The following is a 26,746-nucleotide window of genomic DNA, read 5'->3' on the forward strand; positions in this document are numbered from 1 at the left end:
AAGACCTATTTTACGCGGTTTTTCTTCAGTGAAGCTTTCCCTGTGCATCATTGGATCTTGTCTATTCCAGATTATTTGTAGGCCTCCTTATGCCGCTTAAAATGGTGTGCGGGTATGATCTGTACGTTCAGCCGTTTGGCAGCTAGCAGCCTTTAAAATTCATAAATTTTTAGCAATATTCGTTACCAGCAATATTTTACCGTGAACTGCAGTAGATCCAAATTATCTTGTCTGCTTCTAAATAAAAATAGGAATTAATATAAATAGTGTTCGATCACATCAACTTAATTATCAAATCTGCCCAGAGTTTTAAATAAAAAAAATACCATATATAAAAAAAAAAAAATACCTAGAGTGATTATTTTTGGAAAGTAGGTAGCTACGAATTATTCATTTGGTAGTTTATAAATGAAATGTTGTATTTTAAATTTTAAAACCTCAATAAGTACAAAAATATTATTCATGGAACAAGAAAAAATTGATAGAGTGTTACCCATGTGCTAATTTACTTGTACTAAATTTATTTATTTATTTAGAGTATTAATAAGCTATGATAAAATAATATTTTCAAATAAAATTTTTATTCTTTAATAAAAATACAAACAAAATCCGTCTGAGGCAAACCCAATGATAGCTTTCGGAAAAATTCAAATTACTCTAGTAAGAGATAAAAAATTTTGGTAGGCAAAAAAAAAACATCATAATGTGATATTAAAAAAGCCATTAATATATTGGTATATAAAAAGTTCTAATTTTACTTTATACTAGCTATCTGAATTTTATTCTATTCTTTATCTACACACACACACACACACAGCTATTTCATTAGCGTTGATAACAAACTAATGCACCTTCCCATAACTGGTTTTTTAGGCCTAGGCTAGATATAGGCCTGAAATAATATTTTCCTACATTTCCCATCCCTTATCCCTGGCATTACTTCTCTTATTGATGTAAAGAAACTATTTTAAAACTCACCTCAGGGCTACAAATTACAACACACACTTAACAAAGGCATCAGACATATACATTTTTGCACACACACACATCCATCCAATGTGGGCTATTATCCTTATTTTTAACTCTGCAGTATGATTCTACAGGTGTTATAGTATATTTTTGATATTTATTTTTAAAATAGATTAAAAACAGTTTAAGGTCTAAAACCTAAGAAACTGTGGCTATTTAAACATAACAAAGAAGTTTCGAGTTTGGGAGAACAGACTTTCCCCCCAAAATCCAGGTGAATGACAAATTCCTGTTGTGCATCACAGTAAAAGTATTTTAACCTTTAAAAAAAAGGTTATCTTCACTGGATGAACAAATCTATCCATAATAAGACAAATCAGAATGATCATATTTATTATAAATCAAACATTCATACTACAAAAAATGTCTAACAATATTACATTTACACTCTTAAATTAGATATAAAAAAGTTATATTAACAACAAAAAATTTTCAGTTTCTCTCAAATAGCATATGCATCTAGAACACAATCAAACTTTTAGGGAGAAAAAGCGTATTTTACATTTTTATTTAAGTAAAGTTAGGAGAGGTCCATAGGAATACTACCCCACAAGAAGGCTAGAAAAAAAGGTTTGCTGAAAATTGAAAATTAGGGGGTGGGGGAGTGTTTAACGGTCAAAATATAGGTTTGACTAAAAGCACTTTGAATTATTTGAGAATTACTGGTTTAAGAATAGTTAATTATATTATAGACAGTTTTCCGCGGGTAGTAAAATTATTAATCATACGATTAATTCAAGTTTTGTTGACCCTGAGGGGCAAACTAAACTGGTATCAATCATTATGATTTTGATTTTATTAATTGTAGAAAATTGTCTATAATACAATATGATACATGATTTATCCGTATGACCTAGAACCAGTTTAATCCAGCAGAATATCATTGGTTCTAAAGCCATACTAGAATAGGTTACAAAAAAAGCAATAAAGGTTTCAACACACAGTCATTTCACCCACAGATATCTAGATTGTCCAAATAACTCAAACAAATTATTAATAATATGTCATTGATGAAAATCATTAATTTCATATTATGTTTAAGCAAGCATCCGCTAGTGGTCAGGGTCCAGAATCTGTAAAAAGGAAAACGGCGATTAGGCACAATACCAAACAGGACAAACCTAGTTAAAAAGTTAGCTGAAAAAAGTGTTAAATACTCTGTCTCAAACATATTTTTTAAGGGATCAATACTTTTTAAGGTTTTAATATGCCATTATGTTGCTATGCTATATGACAAAGTATTAAGGACTGCCATTTCTCGCCAAATTAGACAAGTTTAGCTCATTTGATTGAAATAGAATTTTTCTTATGTTCACTTTTTTGTTGTTGAGTCATGATATGTTTGAAATAAGAAATTTAACAGAAATAAAGAATTGTCTCAAAAGGTGAGCAAAAAAATTCAGCTGAAAACGGCGGATTAAAGCGTTGCAATAGTTCCATCGCTATTACTTAACAGTTAAACATCATTGAAGAAACTACAATACTAAATTTCGGTGCTGTAACTCCTTTCTGGTTAAGTTCCTTTGTTCTACATGTTTGAAAAGTGACTCAACCCCCCCCCCCCCCCCTCTGGTCACATTAGGTTTGAGACAATACCTGTTAAATGAGTGAAAATGCATCTTCTTTTTATCTAATCTAAAGTCACAATGTCGTCGTCACTATCATCATTTTTAGGCGCATTTCTATTGGATTCTGTTAGCGGATTTTCATTGGTTGCCACTGTTTCTGTTGGCGCATTCTCATTGGTTACCACTGTTTCTGTTGGCGCATTCTCATTGGATAACAAATCATGGACTGCAGCATTTCTATTGGTTGCTGGCTCAGATGCGCTTACATTGGATACCATTGTTCGAGGCTTCTCTATCATTGGATCAAAAACAACCCACTAAAAGAAAAATAGAATAAATAAGGTATATTATTAAAGCCTATGAATTTTTTTAGAAATTTTTTTTTATAAAATGTAGGTAGGTAAATATTTAAAATCTCAAATTAAAATTTTTTCAAGGTACAGGAAAGATCAGCCAATTAAAAGTAAAAATATAACTTTTTAATGATACAACAGATACATTTTTTTTGTTTAAAAACAAATTTAAATATATAGGTAGGTATGTATTATTAACCTCTACAATTATCACACCTCAAATTGTAGTATTTATATATTTTCGAATATTTAGCCAAATGAAAATATTTTTACCTGTTCTGATTTTATTTTATTAGAATGCTTCTTGCCATTGTAATGAGCTTGGACGTTCTTAACACCAAATAATTTACTTGAACAAACTGTGCAACTAAAAATAATAATAAAATGCATATTATAAAATGGCTCCAACTAATCTTCTAAAGTTGGTTATGTCTGAATAATTTCAAAGCTTGGAACCTTTAAAATTTTTCTAACCTAAAATACCTTTTTATGTACACATTAATTCTTTTTTAAAGGCAATTTGTTCCTGTAGGTCTTCTGTCATAATAGGTCTTTTGACCTTAAGGAAATAGTTATTTAGTTCTTTGGTTCTTCTGGTCTTTTGGTTTAGGTTCTATCTACCGATGCCCACTAAATTACTTACTTGAAAATGAGTTCACCCTCGGGCCCAGTTGCCTCTTCAAACATAGCCATTTCAATCTCATCTTTTCTCACCCATTGATTCAGCTGTTGGTCATAGTATTTATTATACAGATTCTCATCTTTAGGTGGATTTCTGTTGGATTCTGTTTGCGCATTTTCATTGGATGCCACTAATTCCGTTGGCGTATTTTCATTGGTTGCAACAATGTTTGACAAATCATTTCTATTGGTTGTCAAGGAAACTGATGCCATATTTTCATTGGATGACCTACCATTGATTGCAACATTTTCATTAGACGACCCACCATCAACTGCAACATTTTCATTGGAAGCTGGATCAGACGCACTTCCATTGGATGATATTACTCGAGGCTTCTCTACCATTGGATCAAAAACAACCCACTTAAAGAAGAATAGAATAAATAAGGTGTACATTATAAAAGCCATTGTTTTTTTTTCATTAAAAAGGTAGGTAGGTAGTATTTATTTATTCTCAAATTTAGCCAAATGAAATTTTTTTTACCTCATCTGATTTTAATTTATTAGCATGCTTCTTGCCATTGTAATGAGTTTGAACGTTCTTAACACCATATAATTGACTCGTACACACTGTACATCTAAAAATAAAGATGTTTAAGTTTAGAAGAAGCACAGCTGTCTGTAAGATCTCTTAAACGGATGGAAATTTATTGTTTTTGGACAGTTTTTAGATAATTTAAAGTGAGGTCGTTGCACCTCTGACCAACGGTTGTTTACCTTTAACATAAAAGAATTGCATAAAAAGTATAGCTTTTCTATATTTAGGATCTGTCGATCCCTCCGTAACAGATAAATTTTGTCGTAAATCTAAGAAATTGGAACTGTCCTATTTGTATTTGGACTTTGTGCCGATGCCCATTACTTACTCTCCGCAATCATAACGGTGACTTAATTTGGCACACCTGCCATACTAGGCGTGAGTGAAGTAGCTTTCATGAGACAGTGGGTCAAGTCATAATGTAAATAAACGTGGAGCTTGATGGCCCTTGTGGGTATACAAAAGTGTCTTGTCCTACTCCATGACTACTTATGTCAAAACACTAAGAAACCATGGCTACACACACACGACTACACACAACCACCCACCCATTTACACACACACACACACACATTACTTACTTGAAAATGAGTTCACCCCCTTGTCCAGTTGCCTCCTCGAACATAGCCATGTCAATATCACCCTTTCTCACCCATTGATTCAGCTGTGTGTCTTTGTATTTAGTATTCAGATTCGCACTAAAACAATAAAGAATTGAGATGTACGGTTTAAAATACTTTGCAACCTACTTTTCCGATAGAAGGAAAAGACATACCTAGGTAATTTTCTTTCTTTCAAAAAAAATATTTTGGTGCTTTCCCATAAAGTGCCTGTCTTATACAGAACCCCTCACCAATCTAATTTTCAATTTTGCATATTCCTAACTCCTGCAGGGGGCGCTAGCCCTGTAGTGCCTTTTCCTGAAGTACTAGCCAGTACGCAATATCATATAACCTAACCTTACCTAAGTAATAAACAACCATGAAATTTACTAAAGCTGGAAAGCTGCCTACCAAGATAAAAAGACAATATACCTGCCATCAAGGTTTCTCTGTGGTAAAACCGGTTCTGCCGCCATTATTTCCTCATCTCCATCCAGGTCTATACATTCAACAGAGACATCCTAATAACAAGGATGACAACATCCATAAAAGCGAAGCACTGAAACGGTAGGACAAACGGACATTAACACTTGTATAGTATCTGAACTGAAAAATCGGAACATAAATGTATAATTGTCAAATCAAAATTGTAGGTAAATTTGTTGAAAAACTGCTTAAAACCAGGATAATATTTATGGACATACTTACATTTTTGAACTTGATTATAGAGTTGCTTCGCTTATAATATTGTTCTTTGTTGTCCCAGGAATCAATATACCAAAAATCAGATCAAACGGATAATTAAAACACTTGAAAATTTGTTGTTAAAAAAGTAGAAAAATCAACATGTTTAAAATGGACATACGGACATTCTGGTAATGATTATAGAGTTGCTACGCTTTATAAATCGTACCCAACTACTACAGGAATCATCATGCAAAGTTTGAAATCGATAGGACAATTCTAACATGCCTAAATTAACGGATAAAAGCTATCTATCTCGGACGGACGGACGGACGTACGGACGGACGTACGGACGGACGGACGGACGGACCCTAATTATAGAAAAGCTTCGCTTTTAAAAAAGGTGGGGTAAATGATAGTTAAATGCATGTTGATTAACAAAAATTATATGGACGGGCCTTAATAAAGAGTTTATCATTAAACTAGCGGCTTCGCCCCTAGAAGTATCAAGGGGCACTTAAGTTAGGAGGGGGGAAAGTCGACCTCCTCCCTTTTTTAAATTTGTGTTCAAAAGAGTAAAAAAAATTGGGGGGAGGGGAGTAAAAAAACCCTCCCCAAAAATAGTTTAAAATCTTTCTGGGACCTACAAGAAGTTTCACTGTACAGGAGAACAATATCGGTTCAGCAGTTAGCGAGATCCTTCGGGACAGACAAAAAACGCTTACTGTTTTATCTAATAGGATAAATCTTATTAGATAAAGCAGTAAGATTATTTGTGTCTCCCTTCTCTCCAACTCCATCTTAAATGCCCCTAGAGGCCTCTCGGGACGCAGCCACTAGTAAAAATATATGGACGAAAAAGATGAATATTCTAATGGATAGATGTACAATAGAATATACAAAACATACAGTTTAATGATACAGTATACACTAAGTAGGTATCCATACCTGCTTTTTTCTTTCTTTTTCTCCTTTTTTATCTCCGCGAGACCTGAAAAAAAAGGGCATAATCAACATTTCCTATGACTAATCCCCCCCCCCTCATCTTTTAATTTCTATCAAAAGGGGGGTTAGGGATGTTTTCAGTGCTTAACAGTTACCTAGTGGAAAATCCCCGTTTGTCCTTTAAGACCTCACTAACATTTTACCCAAATGAGTTTTCCATTTTAGAGAAGCTTCACATAGGTGGCAAGATGGCTTTAGGCTGTTTTATTTACAAATTCAGTCTTGTGATGGCTTAGAGCTAATTTTCATTCCCCTCCCTTACATTAGAAATCAAAGCCCCTACATACTATGTATGGGTGCAGAAGATAGTGTGATAAAAAAGTAAATATTTTAGAAACTCTACAACTATATAATATATCTTTTATAATACTGCATTTAAGTTTCCTGTTCTTTTTTCATAAAAATAATGTTATTGTCTCAGCGTATAGACGACGAGTTCACCTTTTTACATCCCTTGAATCATTTTTCTTATTTGCTTCTTTTTCTTTCAGTTTTTTCTCAATCTCATTTCTATGCCGTGGGAGTTTATTGTAACAATGATGCCAATATCCATAAAAGCGAATTTTAACAAATCGGACAATCAAAAACAAACTTCACAAAATCTGAACAGATTTCGACATTCATCATAAAAGATTATTTAAACTTTCTACTTCTGTTCAATGGATAAGGTATTCCTTTCTAAACTAGCATCTGTATCCGTATCCTCTAAGGGCAGCTTGCTTACAGGAAAAATAGCTTAAAACCTTCCTAAAACATATATAAAGTTTTTTTGAAATGGAGAACTCAATCTTTTTTCTTTTTATTTTATCATAAAAACACGTTCCTGGCATCTTCTAATTTTCTCCTTGGAACTTCCATCTTTTTCTCTTTTCTCGATTTTTCCCCTCTATTATTTCTCTCTCTTTCTCGATCTCTCTCTCTTTCTCTCTCCCGTTCTCTTTCTCTAACCAACTCTCTGTGTCTAATATTATCTCTCTCAGCTGGTCTTGAGATGGAATGGTCGCCTTCTTTCCATGGTGCTAGCTTGGACCGCCTACCGTCTGAAAAGCATATATTTAAGTTTTAAAAAATCCGCAAGATGTCTCAAGTTAAAAAAGAAACAGTTTATTATATTGATTGATTGGTTCAAACAAACTATTTCCAACTTATACAAACAATAACAATAATCTACAGACGGGGTTTTGTTTTTCATCATTGGGGATATTTTTTATTTATACCTAGTCCTTTTCTTGTCCATTGTGATCTCATAAAAAATAATGTTAAAATCTTGAATATACCTCCTAGGGAATCTACCCTCTTCTTGCCGAAGGATCTTGGCGGCCTATTTTCGTAGTCAAAGGAAACCGGTTTGAAAATCATATCATTGTCTCCTTCCTGGTGCAGTACAGAGGTAAACTGACTCTTTCCTTAATAGATATTAGTTCAACATTTTGTCACCAGATTATGCTAACATTTTGGGCGATTTCGATATACAGTGTGGCCACAACCAAAAAAATACTGATACTGAAGAAAAAAAAGGAAATACTGAAAATACTGAATCCTAAAATAAGAAAAATACTGAAATACTGAACAAAAAAATACAAATACTGAATAAGTATTTTTTTATATGATTCCTAATTTCAAAATTTCATATATCATAGCTTTATAATTAGGGGGATATTTTAAAGATCTTTTAATTTTGCCTCTTAGATTTTCTACAAGGATGACAACATCCATAAGTAGCAAAGCACAAAATCTATAATAAAATAGACAAACAGACAAAGTAATTTATAGAGCTGATTAACTGTTATCATAACAAAGAAAAGAAAGAGATAAATATGCAAATAAATATGCAAAAACTCAAAATCATGAAACTTTGAAAAATTAAGGTTTATATCTGAACGTTTTAAAAAGAAAAGCAGCTTAAAAGCAATCAGACTACCAAAGATAGGAGCCGAGAAAATCTGTTGCAAAAAGTAAAATCAGTTAAAGAGCTGTTTAGAAGCAGTCTGGCCGCTATTGATGATGAATACTTAATTATGCTTCATATTGTTGGGAATGTTGACAAGAAGTTTCAGCCTTCTATCTTTTACAGGAGCCGAGAAAATCAGTTTTAAAAAGTAAAAGCGGCTCTAAGCTGCTTAAAAGCAGTCCGACCGCTATTGATGTTTTATATTTAATTATGCTCCATAATAATAGGAATGTTGAAAAGAAGTTTCAGCCTTTTTTCTTTTCCAGGAGCCAAGCAAATCAGTTTTGAAAAATAAAAGCGGCCAAAAAGCTGCTTAAAAGCAGTCCAACCGCTATTGATGTTTTATACATAATTATGCTCCATATTGATGGAAATGTTGACAAGAAGTTTCAGCCTTCTCTCATTTACAGGAGCCAAGAAAATCAGTTTTGAAAATTAAAAGCGGCTAAAGCTGCTTAAAATCAGTCCGACCGCTAATGATGTTTTATACTTAATTATGCTCCTTATTGATGGGAATGTTGACAAAAAATTTCAGCCTTCTATCTTTTGTAGGAACTGAGAAAATCACATTTCCCCCGAAACATTTCAGACATACATACAGACGGTAATTTAAAGGAAAGTAAAGTGAGGCGCGAAGCGCCGAAAAAAATCTGACATCAACTACTTGAAACAACATCTTATTTATGCAAAAAAATTTGGAATTTAAGAAATAATGAAAATACTGAATAATGAAAATTTCCAAAAACTGAAAAATACTGAATAAAATGTTCAAATACTCAATATTCAGTATTTACTGAAAATACTGAACCCCCAATTTCCAAATACTGAAGAATACTGAATATTTTCGGTATACTGAAAAATGTGGCCACGCTGGATATACAATTTTAGGTAATAAAAGTAATTTTTTTTCGCAACGCATCATAAACAGCTTTCCGCGGATATAAAATGTTACGTACAATTAAAACCTGGTTTTGATTTTATTATTGTACATTTTTATATTCGTAGAAAACTGGATATAATACGATGCTAAGCATGATTTTTTAGTGTGGCTGAAAATCTGTTATAATTAGTGAAGTGGTTACTGAGATCTTAAGCTTCAGACAGACGGACAGACATGCATCGTTCTACTTTGTATTACAGGAATTATATCTTAATATAAGAAAAATATTGGGTTCACTAATTAATCTAAGTTAATGCAGCTACTTCTTTTAGTTTACATTTGACCGATAAAAGACCATCAAATATGATAACATACCTTTGCTTTTTACAGTATAAACTTCTAGCAGCTCCCTTTCAGCCATTGTAGTTGTACCTCTCATCTAAACACCATTAACAGTAAAATGATTAAATATAGTATTAGCAACTGCGCCCATAGCTCTTGGAGGATCTGTATTTGAAAGAAACAAAAAAAAAGCCTAAAAACCTTCCCAATTCTTAAATCTGATAATAAAAGCCTAAAACCATCCCTGGACCTATGTGAAGCTGCCCTTAAATAGAGAACTCAATCAGAAATCAGAAGTTAAGGAAAACTTAAGCTTCGGTAAAAAAAATCCGGAAACTACTAGATATAGTAGTTATGAATTGCCGTTTAGTATCAAATGCTATTATTAAGTCTAGACTACACAAATTCAATATTTTTTCTAATCCCATCAATAATACAAGCAACCCATCATAAAATCATAATTTATTACGACAGCACAAATTGCCCCCTACCTCTTTGCTTCAATATCACCACTAAACACCATTAAGTGTTTATCTACTTTTGTATCTCTTTTTTTAAGGTAGGGAGGTGATATGGGACTTTAAATTACACTGGTACCCGAAGTATCTTAAGCATAAACACTTTGAGTACTTACATTTTCTTTAATCTTAATTCGTTGTTTTCAAAAAGTAATATAAAGCTGACATTTTTAACAAATAATTTTCATCTACAGAAGTTGTATTTTAGTTTATCATAATTAGGGATATACAACAATTTATCATCCATTGTCTTATCCCTTAATGTGAGAATATGCTGGAGTGGTATTACTAAGGGATCTAACGGTATAAGACAATGGTCGATTAATTAATGTCCATGCCCAATGATGATACACAAAATTACCCCTTCTGTAAGTTAACTTAGAAGTTGAAACGTTTGAACACTTAACTTAATGAACCAACTAATCAAAATTCAATAAAAGTCCCCAAAGTTGTTAAGCCAACGAATAAGAAAACACGGGTATAGTCCTTTCCACGACATCACTCCATAAGGAGCGATTAGTCGTATTTTTAAAATGGCTTTTTATAGGTTATTTTGGGTTATGTTAGGTTATATTGTGTTAGGTGATTGCCCCACAGACAGGGTTAGGTAATAGGAGAAAAGCTACTGTGAAAAATAAGAAGAATCGCTCCTTATGGAGGGATGTCGTGGAAAGGACTATACCCGAAAACACTAGTATAAAACTTTGGGGACAAGAGTAATAAACAGTCCAATGTCCCCTTCCCTCCCCGTGTTTTACTTTTACCTTAAGGTTGACCATATAGAAATCAAAGCACCGTCTCTCCTCGTTGCTGAGATTGTCATAGTTCTGCAGCAGGCAGCTGAGCTCGTCAGCTGTGAAGTAAAGGTTGTCCATGTTTGGTGGCACCAGGTTTACATCCTATATCATTGTTATGTAAAGAGTAAAGATAAAAAAACTTGGATTCGCACCAAAAAGAGCTAGATAAAGTATGGTGCTTTCCTTCAAATTGCTTAGCGAGCACTGAAAAACAACCTCCCCCTATTTTTAAAATATATTGCAAACAAGAGGTTAGAATTTTTTCTCTCTTATATTCCCAAAAGTTAAAAACAAACGTACAAATTTTTATCAAAATAATGGGGGTGGGGAGGGTGTTATTTCTGTGCTCCATTAGAAACAGTCATTTCAAGCATTGAAGAACAAGTAAAAATATTAAATATTGCCATAAACATATGAATATCTAAAAATTTTGAGGCAAGTAAAATGACGAGAGAAAACAACCCTTTAACCCCCCCCCCCCCCTCTTAAACTTCTATGAAAGAGGTGTACATAACTTTTGATAAAAATAAAATTTTCTTACCAACTTCTTGTTATTGTTATAGTTGAAATTATACTGTTTAGCCATTCGTCCGATGGTATTATCTGATTCACTCAACTCCAATTTCTTCATCAGTTCTATCAGCAAATTCTGAAGCCCATACTTTGTGTAGGTTTTGTGTCCAGTCTTAAGTAAACAAGATTAGTGTATGTGACAACTTATGCCAATTAAAGGGGTAGTTGCACGAAATGCATTTAAACTTGAATTTAGTGAAGTGCATATTTTTTCATGTTCATTTTTAGGACTGTTTGAAAGAATTTCAATTTTCTACCGTGTAGTTCTAAAAATATCAAGACTTGAAAGTCGTATTCTTGTGATATATGCAATTTATATAGCTGGTTTATTTTCATAAAACAGCATGAAGACTAGGTAATTTAGTGATGTCTAAATGTTTGTTTTTATTGTAATACAAAGTTATATAGGATGTTTGATGGTATACTTGAAACTTATGCTTGAAATCATTTTTATGAAATGCACGTCATGCAACTATCCCTTTATAAAAGATGACAGTATCTATAAGTAGATGCACAAAAATCATGGATGGACAAAAAGAGCGTATTCTAAAGCAGATGTTAAATTGTAATAAAAAAGAGAAAACATGTAGTAAATCAAAAACCTTGTTTTAAAAATAAGTATTTATGTCTTATAAAACATGATGAAAGACCGATTGACATTGCATACTGGATGCTCATTGGTAAAGGGATTCTTCACTAAAAAATCAGCCGTCTATCTTTAAGAGCAACCGAGATAGCCTATTGCGATACGGAATGACGGACGGACGGACAGACAGAATAAACTATACAGTAGCCTAAAGTATTATATCTAGATAAAATTATTTGGCTTAAGACTTTTCTATCTTTTTAAAAAGACACACTGATGGTATAAATAGATGAAAACTTAGCTGGAAAATTTTTTAATAGAAACATTTGAGTTTCAATTGAATAGAACTAATTCACCCTACCTGAAGCATAACAATAGAAATACATTCACTGAGAAACTTCTGACATTCACGATAGTTCTTCAAGCTAGCAACTCCCTTGCTCTGAAACAGTTTCCATTAATAAAACGAACCTAATCTACGATTTATTAGTTGAAGGAGGCATTTTTGTCATTAACAAATTTTTTATTTTTCAATTCGTATCTAGACAACGGCAGATAAATTAATATTAAAATAAAAATGAATGATGTTTGAAGGGTGTGCCAAAAAAGCACCCTTCATCAAAACACGATTGCGCGGCTTCTGGTAATTGTAGAAAAATAGTACGCATACCGTTAGAAATGCTCTGAGCTCTAGTTTTTAGAAATGTAAGTATGAATTCTCGGTACAAAAGCCTGTTTATGTGTCAATAAATAATCTATATGAAGCGCATTTGACATAACAGTAGCTGAAAAACGTCATTAGATTTTATACAGTATATATAGATCGAACCCAAGCACATGGGATAAAGTCGTTCTACCTTTGAATTTTCATCTGCTTTGTCTCCACTTTGTACAGTTGACCCAACAAGAGACTGCGTTTCTCCAGATATCTAGATAAAAACAAAGATAATAACATCCATAAAATCTAAGATAAGAAATGGTAAGACAAACGAACATTAACACTTCTAGAGTGTCACAAATGAAAAAGCGGAATTAAAATATATTAGTTTAAACTAAATTTTAGGGAAATTTGTTGCAAAACTGCGTAGATAGGTACAGGATATATTACATTTTTATGACTTGATTATAGAGAAGCTTGGCTTATAACATTGTACTTTGTTGTCCTGGGAATCAATATTCCAAAAATTAGATAATAGAATAATTTTATCACATGAAATTTTTTTGTCAAAATAGTAAAAATCGTTTATAAATTGTACCTGTTATAGGAATCCTCATGCGAAATTTGAAATCGATAGGACAAATATAAGATGTCTAGATTAACGAAAAGATTAACAGTTACGGACGGACAGATCCTAATTATGAAAAAAGCTTCGCTTTTAACAAAGATGACAACATCCATAAGTAGTTAAACACAAGCAAATAATGGAATAGACGAGCGGACAAAGTGAGTTATAGAGCAAAGTCTCAGTTGTTATTAAAAAAATAGAAGAGAAAGAAGATACAAAGAAAATCTGGGTATAGTCCCTTTCGTGACATCGCTTCTTGTGGGGCGATTTGTCGTATTTTTCACCGTAGATTTTCTCCTATTTCTAACCTAACCTAAAATAACCTATAAAAAGCCATTTTAAAAATACGACAAATCGCCCCATAAGAAGCGATGTCACGAAAGGGACTATACCCAAAAATCTCAATGAAAATCACGAAACCTTAAACTAATGAGTGGAAAAATAAAATTTTATTTCAGATAATGTAAAAGATTAAAGCAATACCTACGCCTTTTATTTGAAAATTTAATAAAATTGAATAAATATTAAAATGAAACTCACCACTGAGACATTATCAGCACCGTAATTTGCCTCGTTCTTAAAAATAAAGTGTTCATATTAGGAACAATCACAACTCTAAACGTTAAAGTCAAATGGTTCCAACTGTTGCTATGTTTTTTAATTTATATTTATAATAATTGGAAGTGACGAAGGAGGGGGTGTTCTCTTCGGAGGGCGGTGGCACGCTCCTCCAAAATAGTTAAAACCTTCAGAGGACGTCCTTTTACTTTTATATAAGGATAATATGCTAGGTATGTTTGTAATTTAATTAATATAATGATAAAATATTCATTTTTATAAACACTTTGCCTGTGCTTCAATTTTCTTTCCAAAAACAAGTTCACTTGGCTTCAACTTTTTACCGAATAATATCTCATTCTTGGCGGCAATCTAAATAAAATAATATCTTACCACCGGATCTTCTAGGCAGGGAGGGGACAATGGATTGTATATTGTATTGGTCGCTAAAGTTTATTAAATCTTGATTTAGTTGAACAAACTAAAAGTGACCAAAATTTTTCCACCATTAATCTTATTCTACAAAAAGGGCAATTTTGTTTATCACAATATAAGGTGTAAATCAATCCAATCAACCTGTCGTCCATCTATCTGATTTTTTATTCGATTTGATTTGATCTAGCTGTCTTTCAATGTTTTAACTAGTTGTCTATGCATACATCTGTCTTGTCTACATGTCTATTAATGTTTATATATGTCTGTTGTCTGTCTATTTTTCTATCTGTCTATTATCTATCTGTCTCTATGTCCATCTGTCTATTTGTCTTTTTGTCTATACGTCTATTTGTCTTTTTGTCTATACGTCTATTTGTCTATCTGCCTACCTGTCTATTTATTTATTGTGTAACCCTCTATTTGTCTATCTGTCTGTCCATCTATCTGTCTACTTTCTATTTGTATGTCTGTCTCTATGTCTGTCTGTCCATCTAATGTCTACCTGTCTCCCTGTCTGTCTATCTACCTGTTCCGCATAAGCCAAGCTGATGTCCGGATTACCACTATCCACATCCATTGCTCCTGCCGAGTTCCTTAACAAAACAAAGCTGAAATCATCCATGAAAGCGAAGCTCTATAATCAGATGAAACCCGCTACTTCGTTTCCTTTCATGATCTAAATTATGTTTTAAAAATCAGTCGTAAAATTGTATTGAATTCAGGATGCTGAATATTGACATATTGGCATTTTGTGACGAAATTACAGAAATGTTACACTTAAACCTTTATTCCTATTCGTGTTATGAATCATCAATAAAATTATGGACCTCAGTTTCTTTCTGTTTTGATGAGTATCAAATGTATTACCTTGAATTATATTCTTGTGATCTTCTTGACTTTTCAACCTCAACATCTCCTCCCTTTAATTTTGTTTAAGATTTTACCTTCATTTTTTGTTAACTTTATTAAAAGTAAACCGGTGATTTTTGCCTTAAAGTTTCTGTCGAACACTAAACCCTCCGCTTATTTTCAAAATAAAATGAAAATTAATGGGGGGGGGGGGGGGCGGAGGTAGTTTTTTTCCTAATTACAGATCATTAATTTACATCCTATGTCTTTCATGTTTGTTTACTAGCAGCTACGCCAACTTTCAATTTTCTTTTAACCTCCCCCTAAATTGATACCTAAAGTGTGTGCAAAAAAAGCGAACTTTTTTAAAATTGAAATTGCGCGGCTTGTGTTAATGGTAGAAAAATACTACGCACAGCGTTAGAACCGCTAAGAAGTCTATTTTTAGGAAATATAAAAACGATTCCTGTGCTACGCATAGTTTAGGAGCCACGTGTTAAAAAGTCCCAACTGACTCAAAACTTGACTTGCGAGTAAATTTTGGTTCATTTTACCATCTGGCTCCTAGGTTATTTGTAGCACAGGAACCGTTCTTATATTTCCAAAAATACAGTCCATAGCGGTTCTAACGGTATGCGTAACATTTTTCTACAAATAACACAAGCCGCGCAATTTGAAATTTAAAAATGTACACACATCTTTTTGCAAAATATCCTCTCTAATTTTTAGTTATATTTTAAAATTTACTCGCAAGTCAAGTTTTACATCAGTTGGGACATTTTAACACGTAGCTCCCTAACTATACATAGCACAGGTTCCGTTCTTATATTTCCAAAAAAATAGAGTTCATAGCGGTTCTAACGATATGCATAACATTTTTCTACTATTAACACAAGTCGCGCAATTTCAATTTTTAAAAAAAGTCCGCATTTTTTTTTGCACACCCTCTAGAAACCTTTCCAGGACCAGCTATGAGAAGCATTACTGTGAAGGAGAACCATCTGTTAGCGAGATCCAGATAGACACACTGACAGAAGTATCCTCTTACTTTTTTATACAAGGGGAGCAGATGAAAACTAAGTCCACAACAAGTTATCCAGGTTAAAACTTAAACATTCCTGAGTTGATAATATTTTATCCAGGTTTTGGATACAATTTTGAAATGAAGCATACATGGACTCGTCAATCTCATCCTCACAACTCTAAAATTATATAACACAAGAATGTCAACAACCATAAAAGAAAAGCTGAAATATTTAAACAAATATAGTCGCAATAACATTTTTGCTATTATTATATCATATATACTTCATAACCGTGACAATTCAAAGTATTTCTTTTGAAATATTGTAATCTACAGCAGAAGGAGTAAGTTTATGTATCATCATTAGGGATGTACAGAGTTCATCAATTTATCGTCTTATCCCTTTAGATCCCTGACTGCTCCTTACCTTAAGCTGAATTCTTGTAAGATGAAATGTTTGTTGTATATGTTCATCTTCAATCAGAACCTTACTCGCTCCCTCAAAACTTTTCTCCAGGGCTTGGGCCTTAAATTAATCAATCAATTAAATAAAGAATATTGGATGAATCCCCTTTCAGTGCACCTGGCACTAAATCGACCCCTCTTTTCTATTAAAATAAAGGAGAGGGTTAGTTTTTTCCTATGAGGAGGGGGCCGGGGGGAGGGGGGGGGCTTTGACTGCAGTGTCCAGCGGGCCTACTCAGTACCCAATATAACCTAGCCTAAAGTAAAAAAAAAAAAAATACAGAAAAACAAGCCCCAACCCCCTTATATTGAATTTTAAAGGGATTGTGAGCTCGACATGGCACTGTGATATTTGTATCCAAGAAAGCGAAAAATTCATCTTTGTTCAAAAGTTCAATCTACGCATCTAATCCCATTTGCGGTCTTATTCAAATTTTCAATTATAAATATTTGCGACTTACTTTAGCCATGATGCTTGATAATTGTTCAGTGATGTCATCAGATATAAACTCTGAGAAGGCCCCCAATAATCTCAAGCAAACCAGCAGCTTTGACTTGGTTCCTAAAACAAAACCTCCTTTTATATAAAGTAATTCGGTTTTTTTTGTCTGAAGCTAAAGATCTTGGAAATTGCTGATACGAATGAGTTGTAATTTTCAGGGAAACTTTATATCATGGGGTGGTTTTAGGCTTTTCTGACCTCCCCTGACCTCCTCTAGAGGCCAGAAGCCAGAGGCGAAGCAACTATTCAGAAAAATAAAGTAAAGCTTATTGTCTGTCTGTTAAAAACTTTCGATTCAGTTCTCCATTTGAAGGAAGCATCACATATGTCCTGGGATGGTTTTAGGCTATAATATTTAAAAATTTAGGTCTTAGGATTGTTATAAGCACTTTTTATAAAGTAGTAAGCTTTTTTTGTCTGTAGCGGAGGATCTCGCAAACAGCAGAACTGATATGGTCCTCGTTTACTTAGAATCTTCTTATATGTCCAGGGAAGGTCTAGGTATATTTATTTGGGGGTAGGGTATGTACAACCTCCCAGGAAAAATTGTCCGTAGAAAAAAGACCCCACTAACAAACAATACAACATTTTTTCCTTTTAGAACTAAAATTTAAGGTCAAGTTCCACCCCCTTTTACCTCCGAGTATCCCTAGAGTCCTCTGGTGGCGCATCCGCTAGTAAATAAAAAATTACCTCTTTTAAAGACATCTTTTGCAAATGTGTTGATGCTTGCAAAACTGTCTGCAGGTCCTGACTGGATTTCCATTTTCGGTAACTAAATATAATAATAGTCAAGATTAAGTGCTTTCTTAAAAATACCTAATAAGCACCTCAACCCCCCCCCCCCTCATTATTTTAAAGAAAGTTTTTATTTCCCATGTAAAAAACCTGTGGCAGTGCCTATACCAGGGACTACCCCAATCCAAGCCCCCTCCTCCCCTTTCCAAACCTGTGAAAGAACGCCAAATTAGGACAGGGAGGCAGGGTATATTTGGCTGTTTTTTACAATAGTCGCAAAAGTCTTGATTAAGGGGGGGGGAAGTTTTGACACATTTGCGTAAACAGGGAGTATAGGCTTTATCTTTGGACTGAGAGGATAGGTTATTAGGGATAAAATCATTCTTATATGATGAATTTTCCCAAGTTTTAAGATTTTTTGGATAGGCCTCCAGGTTCCGGAGCTCCAGGCCTCCAGGTCCTCTCTGTACAGGTAAAAATTAAAAAATTTTGAAGAGTTAAAAGTCAACCTATGAAACAAAATATGCATATTTTTGAATGTTATTCACATATTTGAAGAAAAAAATGCATATTTTGTTTCATAAGTTGACTTCTAACTCTTCAAAAAAAAAATTTTGTTTTTCATTTTTACCTGTACAGAGAGGACCTGGAGGCCTAGAGCTCCGGAACCTGGAGGCCTATCCAAAAAATCTTAAAACTTGGGAAAATTCATCATATAAGAATGATTTTATCCCTAATAACCTATACTCTCAGTCCAAAGATAAAGCCTATACTCCCTGTTTACGCAAATGTGTCAAAACTTCCCCCCCCCCTTGGTTCATTACATTGAGTGTCTAAACGGTTAACCACAAATTATTATCTACAGAAGGGGTTATTTTGTGGATCATCATTGAGGATATTTATCAATTTATCTGCCATTGTCTTATCCCTTTAGATCCCTGCATCCTTATTCTTATTCCTTATAAAAAGGGAAAGGAACCCCTAAAATGCTGAATACCTGTAATGGTTTAGACACTTGGGTGTCCGCAACAGGTTGAAATTGCCTTGACATCAGGGAATCTATAGAAGCTATTCCGGTGCTGAACAGTGTTGGTCCTTGTCCTGTACAGTTTTACTTTTCTTTACCATTTTGTTTTTAGTAATAATTTTATATATTTTTTTGCGTTTCTTCAGATTTCTTTCATGACTAGTATTATATTAAAATTATATTTATAAGGTTCTTAGCTGGCTTTATGATGTTTTTTGTTGATTAGAGTATAAAAAAAATATCCCCTCTTTTAATAAAAATATTGAGTATTTGAGCCAATAAATTGGAAAACGTGATTAAAAAACTTTTGGTGATAGAATGATTTACAATCCAATGTTCCTTCTTTTAATAAATAATTAAATTCAATTCCTCCCCTCTTACTCTCTGTTACAAAAATGATGGTAAAGTGTTCCTTGTCCAGGTCCGGCTGCACCAGATCCATGATGTCCATCTCCATCTTGTTGGTATCCTTGTCCAGGTCCTGCTGCACCTGGGCCATGGTGTCCGTCCCCATCTTGTTGGTATCCTGCTCCCCCTTCTTTATTATAACCACCTCCAAAACTATCTTTGTACCTTAAAAGTAAGAAAGTCTTAAGTTAAAAGTTCTCAACAGGGGGATGCACTTCAAGGAACACTAGCTTCATTTTTTCCCTTCCTCTATTTTGTAATAACGTTTTGATAAGAATTAAATTATTTTCTATGAATTTGAGAAACAAAACTTTAATGAAATCTTTAAGATATAATTTTTCAACCAATGTTTATTTTAACTATCAAACACCTAATACACTATATAAACTAAATACATTTTCTGGTAAAATGTTTTCTTTTGTTTATTATCCTCTAAAAAAACTGTACCTGGACGGCTCCTGGAGGCTTGCAGAATCTGAAGTTTTTCCTGCAGGACCAGTACCCGGTAATGTACTGCTATGTCCCTGGTCGTACTTCTCCTGTTTTAAGCTGGAACCGTAGGAGGAGGATGGATGATTTTCAACATCAGAGGTTTTAATTTCCTAAAGAAAATAGGGGATAGATTTAAAGAACACATTTCTTATTATATAGTAAAAGGATCTCGAACTGTTTGTCTGTGTCTAACGTTCACGTCAACCGTTGAACCCATATGGTTCTCCTTTACAGGGAAGGTTTATATCTACTTGGAAGGAGGGTACCACCATCCTCCCAAGAAAAATCGCAAAAAAATATGAAGCGCCGCTTAGCGGAAAGTTTTTGGTAAACAGCTGATCTTGACATAAATTAAAAAGAAAACATTTTACGTGCCCATAGAGGCCTCTAGGGTCGTAGCGGCTGGTTTAGAATATCTCAGTAAGCTAAATATAGATTTTAAGAAAAGATAGTAAGGTTTTTTTTGTCAATAGCTTTATATTTCGATTACTACTGGCCGATTGAGTAATTCATTTTATGATAGCTTACAGAGGTCCGAGGTGGTTTAAGGCTATTTTATTTTATTTTTGGGCTATGTTTCAAATACAAAGGTCTAAGAGCGTACCTACTAGTTAATATATAAATTGAAATGTGCTCAATTAATCTACTTTTTTGAAAGATTTTTTGTAGTCAAACGTCCTATCCATGACTTTACATAGCAAAAAAATTATTATAGCTGCGCCATTAAGAGACGTAACTAACATTATACACATACAACTTTACCTCTTGCTTTTTTGCCGCCGTATTTCTCTGAAAGTCAGATCTGATCGGAATTCTGTCGGAATCGAGTCGGAACTTTTTGAGTAGCGCAGCTTTTCTAGTCGCCACCTCTTCGTTCATCAGCTCCGCACATCTGTGCGTTTTATTATGGTTAGCTTAATCATTAAAGTAAAACACTGGAGGGGGAAGGGGTTGATTAACTGTATGTCCCCATCCCAAGGACCTTGTGCAGACTCTCAATTGGGTGTTTGAAAATCAACCAATGGTTTCGGGAATGTTAACACAGCCAAGCAGCAGGAAAAAAATTGCTAGCAGACGAATAAGGTCATTGGAAAAAAAAGGGGAGGTAGTTATCTGTATATATATCTATCTATACTATAGATCTGTTGCTTACTCCTTTTTAAGTAGTGATAAGACATGTGTAAAACTGTCTGTTTGTATAATTGTCCGTACCAAAAGATCTCACTTACCGATGGATCAAATAGTGAGATTAGTTTTTAAATAAATTTTTGCAGAGCGACGAGCTTGGATAAAATCCAAAATGATTTTCTCCCCATTTTATCTACCAAAGAGAGAATATCGGGAAGAACTTTTCTTACATTGTACATATTATCCCTATACTACCGTCATAAATCGATAGTTTAATGTAATGTGATAGTTTTAGGCTATTTTTCGTTATTAAATTAAGCTAATATTCCTTTTTGACCAGACAGGGACCCACTCAGTGACATAATCATGAGTGTCAGCATTCATACCAGAGGCCTTAATAAAATATAAGTATGTATTATGTAAAACTCTTGTCTACTAGAATGAGACATATAAGTGCCTTACATACTATAAAGTAGCCTTGAAAAATACTATAAAGTAGCTTTCACAAAAATGCATGTTGAACAATGATAACTTCTCCCTTGCCTTTATTTCTTCCTTTGTCTAAGCCTGAGTGTGAGGCTACCCTGTACCAAATATAACCTAACCTAAAGTAGTAAACAAAGATAAAACTCCTCATAATTTTCATTTAAATTTAAAATTAAGGTGGGAGTTATTAGAGCTAAGCAAGGTAATTTGTGTAAAAGCACCGACTCATTTTGTTAGGTGATTATAGTAAAAAATATTTCAAGATTTCAGATGTGATTTTGAGGTTTATTTTAGTAGTAATGACGACCTTTTAACATTAGAATTGCCTAATATTATTTCCAAGTTAAAGGCTTTTTACCTTGACTTGAGAATATCTCATCTCCCAAAACTTTTTCCACTCCTCTCCATACTAAAAATAATATTCAAAAATACACAATAATGATTAAAGTTTTGGAATTATTGATACTGTGCTCATTGCTCAACAGTCACAAAATTAAGTTGTTTACCTTTAATAACAGCTAAGTAAGTCATGTTCATCTATAGAAATTCAGTGTTTTCTCTGGAAGGAAAATTCCATCCAAAATTTATGTAGCTATGCAACACCCACTCAAGTGTATTTGTAACAAAGGATCAATTGCTAACCGCTAAACCGATATGGTTTTCCTTTACAGGAAAGGCCAAGGGAATGTTTATATCTATATCATGGGAGGATACCACAAACCTTCAAAGAAAAATCTTCCCTAAAAAAATGAACCTTTTCCTTAATTGGTTTTGCTTTATAAAACTAAAATAAAAATTGGAGGGTCGACTTCATTCACTATCTCAATTCACTCAAGAGCCCCTAGTATATTATACAGTGGCTGCGCTTGAAAGTATAAATAACAGGGCAGACAAAGATTTTCCAGTAGGGATTCGAATTAATATACGGTGGATAAGAACCGGTTCTCAGTCACACTGAAAAATCATGTATCGTATCGTATAATATCCACTTTCCTACGAATGTAAAAATGTACAATCATACAAAAAAAAACAGTCTTGTTAACCTGTGCCTTTGGCTCCTCGGGTCTAACAAAACTGGTGTTAATCTTATAAATGTAAGTTTTTATATCCGTGGAAAGCTGTCTTTGATACAAGCAATAAATAACAATAATGACCTGTGGATGTTCTTCTGGAGTCATATCATATTTCTGTATTGCCTTCTTCGCATACTCCATCAACTTACTTTCTGCTGTCTGAACAAACAGGACAAGGATGAAATCCAGGGAGCTAAAGGTATAAGACAATGGAAAATAAATTGATGTGTATACCCAATGATAAGGGGCGTCCAAGTTTAGTTTAGTTTAGTTTAGTTCAGAGCGTGGAGCGAACAACATCTCTCTCTCTCTAGCCCATGTGTATGTACTAGTCTGTACAGCACACCCCCCGCTCTTTACTAATTCCCCTTTACCCCACGTCCGTGGTCCCTCCGCGTGTTGGTACTGGGAAGATATGGTAGCCATGGGCAAACTCGTATATAGTTTTGGCACCATATTTTACACCGCCGTCTAGGCAAAATCGCCGGTGTAAAACCGTTAATACTATCCTTGTGAAAAATTGCCTAATCAAGTGAAATAAAAATCCGCAATATTTTATCTATTTCTATTTTTAAAACTTGGCCACGTCACACGAGGGCCAAATCAGTGTCGCCCTCTCATTGGCTAGATAGTAAGTAGCGTCCACAACAAACCACGCTATTGGCTGTTATCAATTTTCCTCGCTTCCTATTGGCTAGCTGCACTCAAAATCACCTCCATCTTAGCCACACAGCTTCACTCGCTTGAAAATGTTGCCGGAACAATCATCTCCTGCATTTTGGGAAAAAATGGAAGTGATTTTCGACAAAAAATTTGAGGAATACGATAACAAAAAAGCCAAGGTAAGACATGAAGAAGTTTTTAATACTATCTCTAGCCATAAAAAAAGAAATAGATGCGGTAAAAAAACAATTTTCCGAACTTAGTGATAAAATCTCTGTTCTCGAACAAATTGACAATTTTAAGGATGCCCAAATATCGGCAGAAACTCTAAAAGCGATAAAGGATAGTATTGCGGTCCTCCAGAGTAAGTTCGAAAATCAAGCAAAAAACGATGACAATTTTAAACGCTATTCGTTTTTTCAGAACTCCTGCCGCGAGCAGCGTAGTAGGGCGTGGAGCCTGAGGGTGACGAATTTCCAGTCGCCGCACAGCCGTGAGAAGATCACCATGCTGATGATATACAACACACTCATTCTGCCCTCACTGAAAATAGCCCACCGTAACGGCCTACTCGATTTCGTCCCCCAGTACTGGGGGGACGTCATCGAGTACGCACATCACTTGCCGTTCAACCCCAAGAAGAAGGAAGTCCCACAGGCCATATTCAGGTTTCATTCCCGCGTCCACCTCCAAGCGGTAATGATATCCAAGCGCCCTGTCCTCGAGGAATACACAGCTAAGTTGAACCAGTACAAGGCAGCCAGCCAGAGTGTGTCCCCTGCACCCTATTATCCAGGTAGAATGATAAAAATGCAATACGATGCAACGCGTTTGAATAAAAGCGTCCAGACGTTTTTGCATTCAACTAAGCTGATCTCCCGCACGAAAATAATGGGGGAAACTGTGGCCTTTCAGATCAAGTCAGGATCTAGATGGCAAAAAGTTCTGAATCCATTTGCCGACACATTAATTGGTATGACAAGACCAATACCTGGCACCGAGAAGCTGTTCAGCACATCAATGGAGCCCCCCCTGATCAAATACAACAGCGTGCCCTATGCAGACAGAGGATCATTCTTCCCCAACTCAAAGTTCTGCAATCCCCTCATCACAGAGGATGATTTTGAGGATAGCTTTGAACCTCCTCCCAACGCTGCCAACATGGACGAGTTCCCACCCTTGGAGCCCGCCACCACCTCTGACACGGCAGCCGCCGATGTCCCTGAGGCCGAGGATGAGAACACAGCTGCCCCAGCCGAGCCGATGCCAGCTCCAACAACTGCACCCAGCGTAGCAGCAGCTCCAGCCCCTGCCACAACAGCAGCCCGCCCAGCAGCCAGGGAGCCAGAAGCGGAACCACCTAAACTGCAGCCGCTACCACAACTGAAATCTATGCCTGCAAGAACTGCAAAGAAAACCAACGACAGTAAGATAAAATGATTAGATAGTATTTTTTAGCAGATAACAAATACTTACAGTCCTTATTATTATTGATTAATTACTAAATTAATCCGTTTTTTTCTTGTCATGTCATGTCATCGTCTGTCAAAGATTAAAAAACGTACAGAATTTAACTCTATTTTACCTACCTACCCCCTATGCCAATTTTTAGATAAAAAAATATTGATTAAAAGATTTTTTGTATCTAGCTAATATACCACGGGGGGGGGGGGGGGGGGGAAAGTAAAGAGCGGAGGCACATCACCTCCTAACTAAATGTTTTATCTAATTCACTATTATTACTATTGTAAATATGTTCATGTTTTATGTATGCTGATATATATTGTTTTTCAGTCGTTCCCACTGGATGATATACGTGCTAATCCTCCTGCGATAAACCTAGACTCCACACCAGTACCCTACAAGCCTCCCTAATGGATTAAATGAACAGGTACCTGCTAATTTAAATCTTAACCCTACACTAGACCTCCTAAACCCTATATATGGCCAACATTTTGATGGATTTAACGAAGAATTTGGTATTAACTGTCAATACATGTCAGAAAATGAAGCAATAACAAAATTAAAATCTTTTAGAGAACAACTGATAATTTTATTTTCTTTAAACTGTCAATCGATAAATTCTAAATTTGATGAATTGGTGGCGTGCATAGATAAATTTAATTGCAAAGGAATACGGCCCAGCGTTCTTGCATGTCAAGAGCTCTGGGCAAATTCCAATGCAAATTTTGACGTGTATAATATTGAAGGCTATAACTGGCATGTCAACCTTAGGAAAGCACAAAGGGGGGGAGGGGTGGGATTACTCGTGCAAAAACATTATAAAGTAGTAAGAATGTTTGACAATATCTCCTTTAAAGAACGTATATGTGAATCTATCTGTCTCAAATGTTCGTTTAATGGATTTAAATTCTTGGTGTTGAATACCTATAGACCCCCTAATCAAAGTAGTGCTGAACTTGATGAATTTTTTGAAATTTACCTTGAATTATTGGATAGGATTATGTCACTCAACCTACCGTTTTTTATTGTTGGAGACATTAATCTTGACTTGTTCAGGATTAATGAAAACAACAGCCCTAGTATGCGTCTGCTAGAGTCGCTAAATTTCAACGGCATTTTGAATACGATTACCAAGGCCACCAGGATTACAAAAAACACTTCAACATTGATTGACATTTTCGGCGTTGGTAATTTTATTCCAAATCTTATGTTGTCTTGTGTCCTAACATCACAAATAAGAGACCACTTGTTGCTGATAAATGCGTATAGAATTAATGCTAACAAAAAACCAAAACAACCTGATTCGTATGAAAAAAGATTGCTAGGCGATTATAACATTAATTCACTAAATGACGCACTTTTCAGTACCGATTGGTCAAATGTACTTAACCAAAATGACGTCAACGTTGCCTATAGTAATTTCATAGCTAAGTTTCTTGAGTTATATAACACCTCATGCCCCATTGTAAAAGTCAAAAAAAATTCTAGGGTCCAACCCCAGCAGCCCTTCATGAACGAGTACCTCTTGAGAATGAGGGAACACAAACACACCCTCCACGACAATTTTCTTAGGGAAAGAACAAGGGAGAGTGAGCTGTTATATAACTCTTATAGAAACTCTTATAATAGGAATGTACGTCGTGCAAAACTAGAATACTATAGGTCAAGTATAAGAAATTGCGGCAGAGATAGTAAAAAATTATGGCGTTGTTTAAAAGATATGCTAGGATTCGATCAAAAGAGTGCTGAGTGCTCATACTTAGAGGTCGGGGATAGGAAAGTTGAGGGTGACCAAGCTATCGCTAACGAATTCAATTCCTATTTTAGCCAGATTGGAACCTCCCTTAAACCTGAGATCCCAACAACAGAAAAAAACTTTGCAGAATTTTTACCCCCCCCCCATTCAAGACTCAATCTTTTTTGAACCCCTTTACCCTTTCAAAGTAATAAATTTGATTAGAAACATCAGGCCCAAAAGGTCCACAGACATTAATGATGTCAGCATGTTCTTAATTTCCCGCTGTGCGGATGTTATCGCACA

At 34.7% G+C, this 26,746-nt stretch overlaps 1 protein-coding gene across 3 annotated transcripts in view; it reads right to left on the reverse strand.

Moving 5' to 3' along the window:
• Positions 1–1,350: 1,350 nt before the first annotated feature.
• Positions 1,351–26,746, reverse strand: part of LOC145306463 (uncharacterized) — a 32,024-nt gene continuing 6,628 nt past the window's right edge. Inside the window, exons 6-36 of one of the 3 annotated variants that reach the window (XM_080148565.1) lie at positions 22,660–22,737; positions 21,864–21,914; positions 21,348–21,412; positions 20,654–20,783; positions 19,847–20,001; positions 19,459–19,564; positions 18,962–19,063; positions 17,920–18,001; positions 17,186–17,286; positions 16,687–16,785; positions 16,353–16,437; positions 15,254–15,305; positions 14,913–14,979; positions 14,243–14,323; positions 13,934–13,969; positions 12,965–13,036; positions 12,469–12,549; positions 11,490–11,633; positions 10,916–11,050; positions 9,667–9,730; positions 7,738–7,866; positions 7,284–7,500; positions 6,902–6,970; positions 6,404–6,446; positions 5,204–5,292; positions 4,751–4,867; positions 4,116–4,209; positions 3,594–3,994; positions 3,224–3,317; positions 2,626–2,914; positions 1,351–2,102 (exon numbers count right to left, since the gene is read on the reverse strand). In XM_080148565.1, the coding sequence (XP_080004691.1) occupies positions 2,660–2,914; positions 3,224–3,317; positions 3,594–3,994; positions 4,116–4,209; positions 4,751–4,867; positions 5,204–5,292; positions 6,404–6,446; positions 6,902–6,970; positions 7,284–7,500; positions 7,738–7,866; positions 9,667–9,730; positions 10,916–11,050; positions 11,490–11,633; positions 12,469–12,549; positions 12,965–13,036; positions 13,934–13,969; positions 14,243–14,323; positions 14,913–14,979; positions 15,254–15,305; positions 16,353–16,437; positions 16,687–16,785; positions 17,186–17,286; positions 17,920–18,001; positions 18,962–19,063; positions 19,459–19,564; positions 19,847–20,001; positions 20,654–20,783; positions 21,348–21,412; positions 21,864–21,914; positions 22,660–22,737 (3,294 nt within the window). In that variant the 3' untranslated portion in view covers positions 1,351–2,102; positions 2,626–2,659. Of the gene's footprint in view, positions 2,103–2,625; positions 2,915–3,223; positions 3,318–3,593; positions 3,995–4,115; positions 4,210–4,750; positions 4,868–5,203; positions 5,293–6,403; positions 6,447–6,901; positions 6,971–7,283; positions 7,501–7,737; positions 7,867–9,666; positions 9,731–10,915; positions 11,051–11,489; positions 11,634–12,468; positions 12,550–12,964; positions 13,037–13,933; positions 13,970–14,242; positions 14,324–14,912; positions 14,980–15,253; positions 15,306–16,352; positions 16,438–16,686; positions 16,786–17,185; positions 17,287–17,919; positions 18,002–18,961; positions 19,071–19,401; positions 19,565–19,846; positions 20,002–20,653; positions 20,784–21,347; positions 21,413–21,863; positions 21,915–22,659; positions 22,738–26,746 lie in introns of all 3 variants that reach the window. The other 2 variants (XM_080148563.1, XM_080148564.1) reach the window with 2 other exon arrangements.

The sequence above is a fragment of the Acartia tonsa genome, chromosome 14 (assembly GCF_053477335.1).
Source record: "Acartia tonsa isolate MP-2025a chromosome 14, ASM5347733v1, whole genome shotgun sequence".
NCBI classification, from domain to species: Eukaryota; Metazoa; Arthropoda; class Copepoda; order Calanoida; family Acartiidae; genus Acartia; species Acartia tonsa.